Source organism: Balaenoptera ricei, chromosome 7 (assembly GCF_028023285.1).
Source record: "Balaenoptera ricei isolate mBalRic1 chromosome 7, mBalRic1.hap2, whole genome shotgun sequence".
In the NCBI taxonomy this organism is placed as follows: domain Eukaryota; kingdom Metazoa; phylum Chordata; class Mammalia; order Artiodactyla; family Balaenopteridae; genus Balaenoptera; species Balaenoptera ricei.
The window spans coordinates 59,653,625-59,667,452 of NC_082645.1; the positions used below are offsets into that span (position 1 = coordinate 59,653,625).

Genomic DNA, 13,828 nt, shown 5'->3' on the forward strand with positions numbered 1-13,828 from the left:
AGGATGGGTTTCTCTGACCTACCTTACCCTACCCCAGGGAGATGACTTCATAGATACTAACTTCAATTAGTTCACTAACTCAGGTTTAGCTATTATTCAGCCTATTAAAAAAACGTAAGTAACGTGACAAGCAGAAAGCAGAATTTAAAAATTGGATCAAAGGAAAAGAATTTTATATCTGTCGGTAACTTCATTTTGAGGGGGAAAATCTACTCTATTATTTCTTTGAAGTGGTTTGAACTAAAAAACAATGAACTGATTACAATTTCTGAGTTTACAAACAAGTACAAAGCTACACATTATAAAAATTTACTAATAACATATAGCAATGTTTTTCTAAATTATATCATTTCGTATTATTACTGATGATCAGTTTCTTCTAAATTTGCCAATGTACATATTTTAATTGAAACACTTAATTGAGCATTCAATATCTTCAAAGTTAAGCCAAAGAAACATCTTTGTTATTAATTTATACTTATTTCAATTTATTATGAAAGGGTCACAAACAATATGGAATCTTACGTTTCATCTTAAAAATGAAGGATTTTTTTACAAAAAGATAGCATTTAACAGAGTAATCGTTAAGAACCTGGAGGTCTGGCCAGGACTCATTCCTCCATTACAGGGACATGGTATCATCAGCATCTCAAATGTCTCTAAGTTGCCACAAGGTAAAGGAATGTTATTTTAATATATTCAACATAAAAATACATCTTTAATGCCCCTCTTTTTTGGTCCAAAGTTTTTAATTTGGGTGCTTTCTCTCTTAAGTTTTGACTTCTTCAATAAGAAACTTATAACACAACTTCCCACATCCTCTGGTAAACTAAAAAATCCAGCATATGCTTCACATACCTTTTTGAGATGTCCTAGTCTAAGTTTGAAAATTTCTTCCTGTTCATGATATTCTGCCAAAGTCAACCTGTCAAAATGAAATTGTAATTCTAGATATTAAGATTAACACTTATTATTTCTTATTAACAACCAACAAAAAATAAGATAAAATTAATCAAATGGAAATACTAAAATGCTGACAACTTTCAGCCCAAAATACATAAGCCAAAAGTATTCCTCAGAATACATCTTATTGAAGGTATTCTTCAGAATACATCTAATACTTACAGATGGAACAATTGACTGATTCATAAATTCAACAACTATTTAATGAGTACCATGAATCAAGTGATATTCTAGAATTTAGATCTTAAGGATACAATGATAAAGACAGTTTCTCCTTACACTCTGGTTTGAACTTACACTCCATAGTGGGGGTAAGAAAGCAGAAGAGAAACAACTTAGTCCAGAAATAAAATAATCCCAAATAACAGTAAGTGTTATGAAGAAAATTAGAAAGGGTGGTGTGATAATGACTGTATTACACTAACTTGCACTGAGTTTTAGGGAGGTAATCTTGATCTAAATATCAAAAAGGACCTAGGGGAGTATGTTCTAGACATAGGTTAAAACAAGTACAAAGACACTAAGATGGATACAGGTTGATATATGAGAAGAGGAAAAAATGCAAGTATCAGATCATAGTCAAAGAGGCTGTCAGCAAAAGACGTAAAGCAGTGGGGCAGCTTCTGTACGGACTTTTAGACCAAGCAAAGAATTTCATTTCACTTTAAGGGTACTGGGAAATCACTGCAAAGGGAATCAGTCCAATTTGGGCACTGGTTTAAAAAAAGAAAGAACGAAACTAAGACATTTTTCCCTTCTCTGCTTCCATGTGCTAGTGAATAAATGAGATATAAGCATGCTAAAACTATAGTCAAACCACCAAATTATTAATAAATATAAACAGACATAAGACTTGAAAGTACTTTATGGTTGTTTTATTATTAATTTCAAATATTCCTATATAAATTTGAAAAATAATTGCAGCTAACCCTTGAACAACAAGGGTTTGAGCCATGAAGGTCCACTTATACTAAGATTTTTAAAAATAAATACATATTACAGTACTACATGATCTGTAGCTGGCTGAATCTGTGGATGCGGAACTGCAGATACAGAGGCCAGCTGTAAAGTTATGTGATCAATTTTCAACTGTGGGAGGGGTGGAGCCCCAACCCTCATGTTGTTCAGGGTTCAACTGTAGCTTAATGTATGTAGAACCATAACAAGACATATACATATTATAACATTTCCTAAGAAAAAATGATTCTGTATCATTAAAGTGAAAGAGAGAGAAAAAAAAAAACCACTCACCAACAAAACAACTTCCATTTCATACACCAATATTGAAAAAATTGCTTTTATCTATCACATTCAAGCCCTTGTTTGTTTACTTATGTGTTCTGGGTGTATTTGGTTAAGCTCCTAACCCAAGTATGACTTATTTATGCTTGGTGCAGGCCCCTCAGCAACATTCAGTATAAATGCTATTTCCCTTTAGCTAGATGCTATTAAATTTACTAATTCTAAGGAAAGGGTATTCAAATGAAACAACAAAAAACCTCCAAGAAATTCAGTTAGCATTCCATTAGAAATATCTTAAGAGTGAAAAAATAAACATTTAAAATTAAATCTCTCTACCCAGTCTTAGGTTAATACAACCACTGGATTTTATTATACTGAATATAGCAGTATAGTTGCAGCGGCTGCTTAAATTCAGAGAACTAAATGTTGCATTGTGAATGTGAAACATTCACGCAGATGGAATGAAAGAAGAAGGGGGTAAGGTGATATTTTAAAAAAATGAGGTTTGAAAACTAAAATCGATAATATCTCAACTAGCCCAGTAAAGTAAAGCCATAGGAATTTTGGCAAATAGCTTCTGGATTGGCATATATGCCACCAATGGAAATCACCTGTATAACAATATCATAACTTCCTATTCTTAAAATATGGTTTTAGGCCCACTGGTAGACCATAGGATGGGCTCAGAACTAATTTTTTAAAAATATGTAAATATTTTGTTTGTTTCTATACAGGAATAAAATACAATTCTATAGTTTGGTTTTTACTGAGTTAAAGTATAGCTAAATTTAGTATTCATAAATTAAAATTCATATGACTAACTTAGTTTCCTAAAATTTTTGATACTGTATTCTAAACTAAGAAGTTTGGCTATCATGCAAAACTGTACAGCTACTACACACACAAATGGCTGGGAATTTCTGCAATTTGGAGGGAAGATATTTTGTTGTCTTGAGTTGGTAGTAGTTTTCAATAGCTACTTTTCTTCTGAGTTAATAATAAATCAATGTCAATTAACTCCATGATGACTTAGTTTGTTGAATACTGTTTGGTTAATCTTGTAGTATAATGTAATGCATATTTGCTATTTACTAGCATTTAGTTCCAGTTGTTAATATGTTTGTGCTGTGGTTCAAATATAAATCATCCACATCCCTATAGCTAAAGCAAATGCACACAAATACTCCCTTCCCTAATTTACTTAGTATAGTGATACTTCATTGATTTCAAAAGCTTTGACCTCAGAGCATTATTTTATAGGTCTAATCCTAATATGAAACACATACAATTCTCACTAAAGGTTAATGGTAACTTTCAGCAGCAGCAGCAGCAGCAGAACTTTGCTATTTCCTTACTGCATTTTGATTATTACTACTATAAAACTTCAAATAAACAGTAAAAAATATATATATGTATATATATATATTAATTTCTCTCTGCTTGGTTTTAAAGCATCAATAACCAGATTTCACAGACAGTATTAAATACTGGGCTACTGACTTTCTTGGGCAGTGACTTACCATTTTGCAATCATGGATATCTAAAAATAACCTAAGGACTTGCCTGGTGGCGCCGTGGTTAAGACTCCACCTGCCAATGAAGGGGGCACGGGTTCGATCTCTGGTCTGGGAAGATCCCGCATGCCGCAGAGCAACTAAGCCCGTGCGCCACAACTACTGAGCCTGTGCTCTAGAGCCCGCGAGCCACAACTACGGAGCCTGCGTGCCACAACTACTGAAGCCCGCACGCCTAGAGCCCGTACTCCGCAACAAGAGAAGCCACCACAATGAGAGGCCCACGCACCCCAAGGAAGAGTAGCCCCCGCTCGCCGCAACTAGAGAAAGCCCGTACACAGTAACGAAGACCTAATGCAGCCAAAAATAAATAAACAAATAAATAAAGACCTCTTTCCTTTAAAAAAATAATAAATAAAAAAAATAAATCATCTTAAAATTTGTATGGAGAAACAAAAGACCCCGAATAGCCAAAGCAGTCTTGAGGGAAAAAAACGGAGCGGGAGGAATCAGATTCCCTGACTTCAGACTATACTACAAAGCTACAGTAATCAAGACAATATGGTACTGGCACAAAAACAGGAACATAAATCAATGGAACAAGATAGAAAGCCCAGAGATAAACCCACATACCTAAGGTCAACTAATCTATGACAAAGGAGGCAAAGATATACACTGGAGAAAAGACAGTCTCTTCAATAAGTGGTGCTGGGAAAACTGGACAGCTACATGTAAAAGAATGAAATTAGAACACTCCCTAACACCGTACACAAAAATAAACTCAAAATGGATTTGAGACCTAAATGTAAGACCGGACACTATAAAACTCTGAGAGGAAAACATAGGAAGAACACTCTTTGACATAAATCACAGCAAGATCTTTTTTGATCCACCTCCTAGAGTAATGGAAATAAAAACAAAAATAAACAAGTGGGACCTAATGAAACTTCAAAGCTTTTGCACAGCAAAGGAAACCATAAACAAGACGAAAAGACAACCCTCAGAATGGGAGAAAATATCTGCAAACGAATCAACGGACAAAGGATTAATCTCCAAAATATATAAACAGCTCATGCAGCTCAATATTAAAGAAACAACCAACCCAATCAAAAAATGGGCAGAAGACCTAAATAGACATTTCTCCAAAGAAGACATACAGATGGCCAAGAAGCACATGAAAAACTGCTCAACATCACTAATTATTAGAGAAATGCAAATCAAAACTACAATGAGGTATCACCTCACACCACTTAGAATGGGCATCATCAGAAAATCTAAAAACAACAAATGCTGGAGAGGGTGTGGAGAAAAGGGAACCCTCTTGCACTGTTGGTGGGAATGTAAATTGATACAGCCACTATGGAGAACAGTATGGAGGTTCCTTAAAAAACTAAAAATAGAATTACCATATGATCCAGCAATCCCACTACTGGGCATATATCCAGAGAAAACCATAATTCAAAAAGACACATGCACCCCAACATTCACTGCAGCACTATTTACAATAGCCAGGTCATGGAAGCAACCTAAATGCCCATCAACAGACAAATGGATAAAGAAGTTGTGGTACATATATACAATGGAATATTACTCAGCCATATAAAGGAACGAAATTGAGTCATTTGTTGAGACGTGGATGGATCTAGAGACTGTCATACAGAGTGAAGTAAGTCAGAAAGAGAAAAGCAAGTATCGTATATTAACGCATGTATGTGGAAAAATGGTACAGATGAACAGGTTTGCAGGGCAGAAGTTGAGACACAGATGTAGAGAACAAACATATGGACACCAAAGGGGGAAAACCGCAGTGGGGTGGGGATGGCGGTGTGCTGAATTGGGCGATTGGGATTGACATGTACACACTGATGTGTATAAAATTGGTGACTAATAAGAACCTGCAGTATAAAACAAACAAACAAACAAAAACAACTAATACTAAACTTTCTTTGGGTTATTTGTATGGAAATATGTTAATATAATGTTTCAGACATTACATGAAATTTCTAAAAATCTTATATATTCTGGTATAATGTTATAAGTCATAATTCTAGTTATTACTTTAAAATGTATATCTCAGAAATAACGAAATTTCCTTGTCAATTGCATTATTATGAACTTTCATGAAATCTTTAACCGTGGTCATTTTTAAGTCTTTTGTCATTTACAGACAGTTCTGGGTGTACTCTGATGCTTTTGCAAAAATGTTTCTATAAAAGGGTTTCATCTTCAAGGAATTCATGGAAAAGACTCTGACAAGTACAGGTTTCTGGTAACTGACTATACTGTGGAACTGAATGAATAAGCATTTTCAGAACTCTAATGGAAAACTGATGAATTCATAAAAGTGCTAACAAAAGATCAAGATGAAAAAAAAGAATTAATTACATGGGACTGAGTGAACCGATGAGGATGATTATAATTTTTGTGACTTTCTGTTTGAATAATAAAAAAAAAAATCCCACAAGGATTCATAGGCAAAAAATATACAAATCAATTTTCAATGCAAAGTAAAGGAGCTGTTACAATGGAGGATTACTGGACTGAATGTCAATATTATGACATAGTATGACTGTGTTTCGTGTTTGGTAATTGCAATCATTGTTGCTTTTGTTGTGGTCATCCATTTACAATGCTTGGTGTCAGTTTATTTATCTCTTGTAAAAATAAAATACAGTGTGTGTGTGTGTGTGTGTGTGTGTGTGTGTGTGAGAAAATAAATAAATAAATAAAAAATAAAAATAACCTAAAGGAATTTATAAACACTCTCTCCAGAAAATTTCACATATACATAATTTTGGAGTTCAAAGATACCAATTTAAGAATTCCTATTTCTGTCTCACCAAACAGAATGCAAACCCCCAAACAGCAAGAGACATTTCTTACATTTCTTTGCACTTCCATATCAGAAAGTACCTGACATGTATTAGCGTTTTAGATATTTCTGTTGTCTACTTCCATTAATGAAAAATACTTTTAGATAAAATGTAAATGTATTTAGATACAATTAATTGAGGATGATCTTCTTTAAAGAAACCGGATTTTATTACATATATGAAAAGAGCTAAGCTAGGAAAATATTAATTTTAATGACTTAATTGCCACGTCAATTTATTTTATGATGTGCTTTTTAAGATGCTTAAAAAACATCCACCCCCTTAAACAAGTCAGTTGCTTAAATTACTTAGCAAATCTCTTAATCACAGAGAGTGCAAAGATAAAGTCCAGTCCCTCCGTATATGAATCATATCTGCTATTATAGGCTGAATATTAATATTTTATTACACATTTAGGTACATGTATTAGGAGCATGCTAAAGCTCTTAAATAAAGCTGTTCAGTAGATTAATGTAAAACTATTTAAAAAGCCAAGAAATGTAAAACTCAAACATAAAACTTAACCCCTGATAACCTGCCACAGTGAGTATGAATGAATGAGAATTTTATTTTTAATTCAAAAATTGTTTTACAAGAGTTTAATAGAAATGTAGGATGTCTGCAGAAGTAACCGTAGAAATAACAGAAAACAAGGAATACATATTTCAAAGAAATTTGATATTCAATTCTTTAAAGAAGTTCTGTTTAAGCAGGAAACTACCCTGAAGCCTCAGAGTTAAGGAATACAAGCTCTGGTAAACAAACTGTTAGAGGCACTTAGGAAAAAAAAAAGGATCAAGCCCATTTATTTGTACAATTTAGCAAACCTTTATTGAACATTTAACTATGAACCACATGTTGAAGATTAGATTTTTTTAAATGAGGGAGGAAGCCGATGAGACTACTCTGCCTTTAAAGAGCCCTAAAAAAAAAAAAAAATAGAAGTTTCTAGTTTTTTTCTAGTTTTCTAGAAAACTAGAAACTAGAAATAGAAGAAAACTTCCTTAACATGATAAAGGGCATTTATTTTAAAAACCACAACTAACATCATACTCAATGGTGAAAGAATGAAAGCTTTCCCCATAAGGTCAGGAACAAGACAAGAATGCTTTCACCACTGCTGTTCAATATTGTACTGGAAGTCCTACCGGAGGAGTTAAGTAAGAAAAAGAAATAAAATGCACTGAAATTTGAAAGGAAGAACCAAAACTATTTCTCTTCACAGATGATTTAACTCTGTATGTAGAAAATCTCAAAAAATGAACAAGAGCTAATAAATTCAGCAAAGTTCCAGGGTATGAGATCAACACACAAAAAGCAGATGTGTTGGGCTTCCCTGGTGGTGCAGTGGTTAAGAATCCGCCTGCCAATGCAGGGGACATGGGTTCAAGCCCTGGTCGGGGAAGATCCCACATGCCGCAGAGCAACTAAGCCCGTGTGCCACGACTACTGAAGCTCCCGCACTCTAGGGCCCATGCTCCACAACAAGAGAAGCCACCACAATGAGAAGTCCGGTGCACCACAATGAAGAGTAGCCCCTGCTCGCCGCAACTAGAGAAAGCCCGCGCGCAGCAATGAAGACCCAACGCAGCCCAATAAATAAATAAATAAAATGATTTGGAAAAAAATCAGACGTGTTTGTATACACCAGCAATTGAACAATCTAAAAAAGATATTAAGAATACAATTCAGGGCTTCCCTGGTGGCGCAGTGGTTGAGAATCTGCCTGCTAATGCAGGGGACACGGGTTCGAGCCCTGGTCTGGGAAGATCCCACATGGCGCGGAGCAACTAGGCCCGTGAACCACAACTACTGAGCCTGCGCGTCTGGAGCCTGTGCTCCGCAACAAGAGAGGCCGCGATAGTGAAGAGGCCTGCGCACCGCGATGAAGAGTGGCCCCCGCTTGCCGCAACTAGAGAAAGCCCTCGCACAGAGATGAAGACCCAACACAGCCAAAAATAAAATATAAATAAATAAATAAATAAGACCCGGCACAAACAAAAAAAAAAAAAAGTAAAACTATTAAAAAAAAAAAAAGAACACAATTCAATTTATAATAGAATCCAAAAGAATAAAATACGCAGGAATAAATTTAACTCAGGGTGACTTGCACACTAAAAACTACAAAATATTGCTAAAGAAATGAAAGCATACTAATTAAATGAAAGGACTTCTGTGTTCATGAATTAGAAGACTTACTATTGTTAAGAGGGCAATCCTCCCCAAAGTGATCCACAGACCCAATGTAATCCTGATCAAAATACACGTCACCCATTTTACTAAAATAGGAAAGCTGATTCTTAAATTCATATGGAAATGCAAGGGTCCTCAAACAGACAAAACAATATTGAAAAAGAAAAAGTTAGAGGACTTACACTTCCTATTTCAAAAATTAAAACAAAGTTATATTCATCAAAAGAGTGTGGTACTGCCATAAGGATAGACACATACTGTATGATTCTTTTTAATGAAGTATCCAGAAGAGGCAAACAGACATAGAGAAAACAAACATAGAGAAAGCAGATTATTTGTTACCAGGAGGATGTAGGGTGGGAGGAATGGGGAGTGATTAATTAATGGGCATTAGGTGTTCTGGGTGAATAAAATGTTTTGAAACTAAAGGGAGGTTGTGGTTCCATAACATTGTGAACGCACTAAATGCCACTGAACTGTATGCTTTTAAGTGGCTACTTGTATGTTATACAAATTTCACCTCAAATTTTTTTTTTTTTAAGTATCACTGGGAAAAAGAAACGGGGGTGTGTGGGAAGGATGAAACTAGTCTGCCTCTGAAGAGCCCAATGTTCACAGCAGAATAAAAACTGAATTGAGAACTAACGACTTACACCAAGTGCCAGTGTGGTGTGTAGAGTAATGGCCCCATAAAGATGTCCACATCCTAATCCTCAGACATGTGAGTACGCTAAGTTACACAGCAAAGGAGAATTAAAATAGCAGATGGAATTAAAGTTGCTAATTAGCTGACTTTAAAATAGGGATTTAGAGACTTCCCTGGTGGTCCAGTGGTTAAGACTTCACCTTCCAATGCAGGGGGTGCAGGTTCAATCCCTGGTCAGGGAGCTAAGATCCCATATGCCTCGCGGCAAAAAAGCCAAAACATAAAACAGAAGCAACACTGTAACAAATTCAATAAAGACTTTAAAAATGGTCCACATCAAAAAAATCTTAAATAAATGAAATAGGGATTTATTCTGGATTACCCTTTGGGGATGTAATTACAAGAGGCCTTAAATGCAGAGAGAAGGCCAGACATCTCAGAATCACAGTGACATAACATGAGAAAGACTTGACTTGCTACTGCTGGCTTGCAGATGGAAGGGGATCACGAACCAAGCAGGGCCTCTAGAAGCTGGAAACGGCAAGGAAATGGGTTCTCTTCTAAAGTAACACAGCCCTGACAACACCCTGACTTTAGCCCAGGGAGACCCATTTTGTATTTGTGATCTCCAAAACTGTAAGATAATAAATCTGTGTCGTTTGAACTCACTGAATTGGTGGTAATTTGTTACAGCAGCAGTAGGAAACTACTACAGATCTTGGTACCTGGAAATGGGATGTTCCGATAATAAACACCTAAAAATGTGGAAGCGGCTTTGGAATTGGGCAGTGGGCAAGAGGCTAGGAGAATTTTGAGGAGCATGATTTAAAAATAACCTTAGACTGCTTTGAACGGACTATTAGCAGAAATACGAATGTTAACAACTCTGCCAAGTGAGGATGCAAGGAATTCCATGAGGAGCACAGTACGGAAAACACAAATAACCTCAGAGAACACCTAAACTGTCATGAATGGACCGTCAGTAGATAGTAGAGGTGCCACTGGTGAGAACTCAGAAGGAAATGAGAAACATATTCTGAAAACTGGAGGAATCCTTGTTATTATGAAAGGAAGCTTAGCAAAACTGTATCCTATAGTTATGCAGAAAGCCAAACATGTAAGAAATGAATTTAGGAGATTTCCAAATAGAGTGTTGAAGGTGTGGACTGGTCTCTTCTCACTGCTTATGTTACAATGTAAGAAGAGAGAGGTAAACTGAAGGGGAGACATGTTCAACCAAAAAACCCCCCAGGATTTAATGTTTTAAGAAATTCTCATCTTGTTCAGAGTATGAAATACACCAAAATTGAGATTCATGGTCAAAGCTGCTCTTAAAAAGGAGGATGTAGCTGGACAACCTTTTGCTAATACTCCAGAGAAGTCAGGATATTCATCACATAAACAGTCTTTAAAAAGATGAAGTGGGTGACTCATAGATCCTCTTAGCCTTCTCCGCAGAAGCCAAAAATAGCAATCAAACTATCTAGAAAAGAATCATGGAGGATCCTCTTGTCTAATGGAGTGAATCCTTGTGTCATACATGAAAGATCCACAAGATTCTTGAGAACTTTATACCAGCAGAAACACTACCAGCTTGGAGTTTAAGGGACAGAGAGAGTACAAAATGGAAGGCTGTCGAACACTCAAAACTCTACAAACAAGAAACTGGTTGAAAAAGCTACTCAGCAACAAATACAGGCTAACCTTCATGAAAAAGAAATCTTCATGAAAAACGCTCAGAGGACAGAAACTTGCAGAGCCACACGCTACAGAAAAATTATTACCAGACCTTGAAACCAGAGTTTGCCTGGATGGATTTTGAAACTGCTTGGGATCAGTGACACCTTTAATATTTTTCTGTTTGAATGGAAAATGTCTCTAACTCTTATCCTATGCCTGTCCCCATCACTGTATTTTGGGAAGAGATAACTTGTTTCTTGAGGTTCACAGATTAAGAGGAATTGTTCTCAGCGTGGATTATACACAGAGTCTCACTCATAACTGATTTAGATAATGAGATTTAGAATGTTTAAATTGATGAGATTTAGATAAGATTTTTAGATGTGGAGTTAAGGCTGTAATGAAGTTGAGACTCTGCAGATAGGATAAATGGATTTTGCATGTGGGAAAGATGTGCATCTTGGGTCAGAGGGCAGATTGTGTAGGTAGAATAATGACTTTCCAAAAATGCCACATCCTAATCCTCGGGACTTGTGAATATGTTTAAAGGCCAAGGATTAAATGGGATTAATATTGCTAATTAGCTGACCTTAAAATAAGGTGACTATCTTGGATAATACAGCTATGAGTACACAGTGTAAAGAAAAAAATTTTTTATCTGAAGGAAACTGGGAGAAGGCACAGAAGAGGTAACATCTAAGCCTGGTTAAACAGGAGCAGCAGAAAGAAGCCAGGAGGAAGAAAGAGGGCACACAGGGGCATGGTGACTCAGAAGCACAGCATGCAGACGTGCAAGCAAAAAGAAAAACCAATGTATACTGTAGATTAAAGAAGTTATCTTCTACTGTTTGCTAAGAGTTTAAAGACAGATCAATGCTGAATTTTATATATTTTGGCATCTATTAAGATGATCATATAATCTTTCCCTTTATGTAGAAAATTACATTGATTTTTCTTATATTAAACCAACCTAGCATACCTGAAATAAATCAAACTTGGTCTTGATAAATTATCATTTTTATATATTACCTGTTGGGTTGCTAATATTTTATTTAATATTTTTGCATTTACTTTTTTAAAAAAATTTATTTATTTTTAAATTTATTTTTGGCTGCATTGGGTCTTCATTGCTGTGCGCGGGCTTTCTCTAGTTGCGGTGAGCGGGGGCTACTCTTCCTTGTGGTGCGCGGGCTCCTCACTGCGGTGGCTTCTCTTGTTGTGGAGCACAGGCTCTAGGCACATGGGCTTCAGTAGTTGTGGCACGCGGGCTCAGTAGTTGTGGCTCGCGGGTTCTAGAGCTCAGGCTCAGTAGTTGTGGTGCACGGGCTTAGCTGCTCCACAGCATGTGGGATCTTCCCGGACCAGGGATCGAATCCGTGTCCCCTGCACTGGCAGGTGGATTCTTAACCACCCAGGACCACCTGGGAAGTCCTGCATTTACTTTTTTTTTTTTTTTTCTGCATTTACTTTTAAAGGCCATATTAGACTATAACTTTCCTTCCTTGTACAGTCTTTCTTGAATTTTGAGAAGACTGTGCTGGCCTACATAAAATAAGTTGGAAGTATTTCTGCCTTAGCTACTCTTCAAAAGTTTTTAAAAGATTAGCACTATTTCTTCCTTAAATGGTTGGTAGAATTCATAGATGAAGTCCTCTGTACCTGGAGTTTTCTATGATCAAAGATTTTAATTACAGGTTAGATTTCTTTAACAGTTACAGAACTATTTGATTTTGTTTCTTCTAGTGTCAATTTTGTTAAGTTGTATCTTTCTAGAAATTTAACCATTTCACAAAAATTTTAAATTTAAGTCATTTACAATATTTTGTTTTCCTTTTAAATACCTGTAGACTCTGTAGCAACATTCCTTTTTTCATTCCTGATAATGGTTGTCTTTTCTCTCTTTCTTGTTTCCAATTTTATTAGTCCCCCTCACCCACAAAAAAACCCCACACACCTTTTTTGGATTGGTTGATTCTCTATATTGTATGTTTGTTTCCTGTATCAAAATTTCTGCTCTTTTCTTTCTTCTCCTCCTTCTGTGGTTAATTCTGCTCATCTTCTGACTTATTGAAATAGATGTTCAGTTTATAAAGTTTTAGTTTTTCTTCTTTTCCTATATACGTATGTAAGGCTATAAATTTCCATCTAGATATTGTTTCAGATTTATCTCACAAATTTTTGCTATGTAGCAATTTCACTATCATTCATCTAAAAATGTCTTCTCATTTCCATTGAGACTTTTGCACTATCTTTTTTGTTTCTGATTTCTAGTTTAATTCCACCGTGGTCAGAGAACATATTCCATACGATTCCAATCCTTTAAGTTTCACCCATGAGTTCTACCAAACATTTAAGGAAGAAACAATGTCAGTCTTACATAAACTCTTTCAATCCTTTGAAATTTGCTGAGGCCTGCTTTATGACCCAACATGGTCAATTTTTATAAAAGTCCATGTTTAAAAAGAACATACATTCTGCAAATGTTAGGAGGTTACATGCTCATTAGGTCAAGTCTGTCAATCCCACTGAATTTTTCTATACCCACATTATATGTTCTGTTTTATATTGTTTTATTTTTATCTACTTGTTCTATTACTAAGACATGTGTGTGTTGAAATCTCCCATTATAATTTGTGGATCTGGCCATATCTCCTAAAAGTACTGTCAATTTTTTATCTGTCTTGAGGGTATGTTAGTATGCACACAAATTTAGAATT

At 35.7% G+C, this 13,828-nt stretch overlaps 1 protein-coding gene across 3 annotated transcripts in view; it reads right to left on the reverse strand.

The window, feature by feature from the left end:
* TLK1 (tousled like kinase 1) overlaps nucleotides 1–13,828 on the reverse strand; it is a 197,327-nt gene that overhangs the window by 32,238 nt on the left and 151,261 nt on the right. For all 3 annotated transcript variants that reach the window (XM_059928082.1, XM_059928081.1, XM_059928083.1), the window contains one exon: nucleotides 859–925. In XM_059928082.1, coding sequence (XP_059784065.1) covers nucleotides 859–925 — 67 coding nt within the window. The remainder of the gene's footprint in view (nucleotides 1–858; nucleotides 926–13,828) is intronic.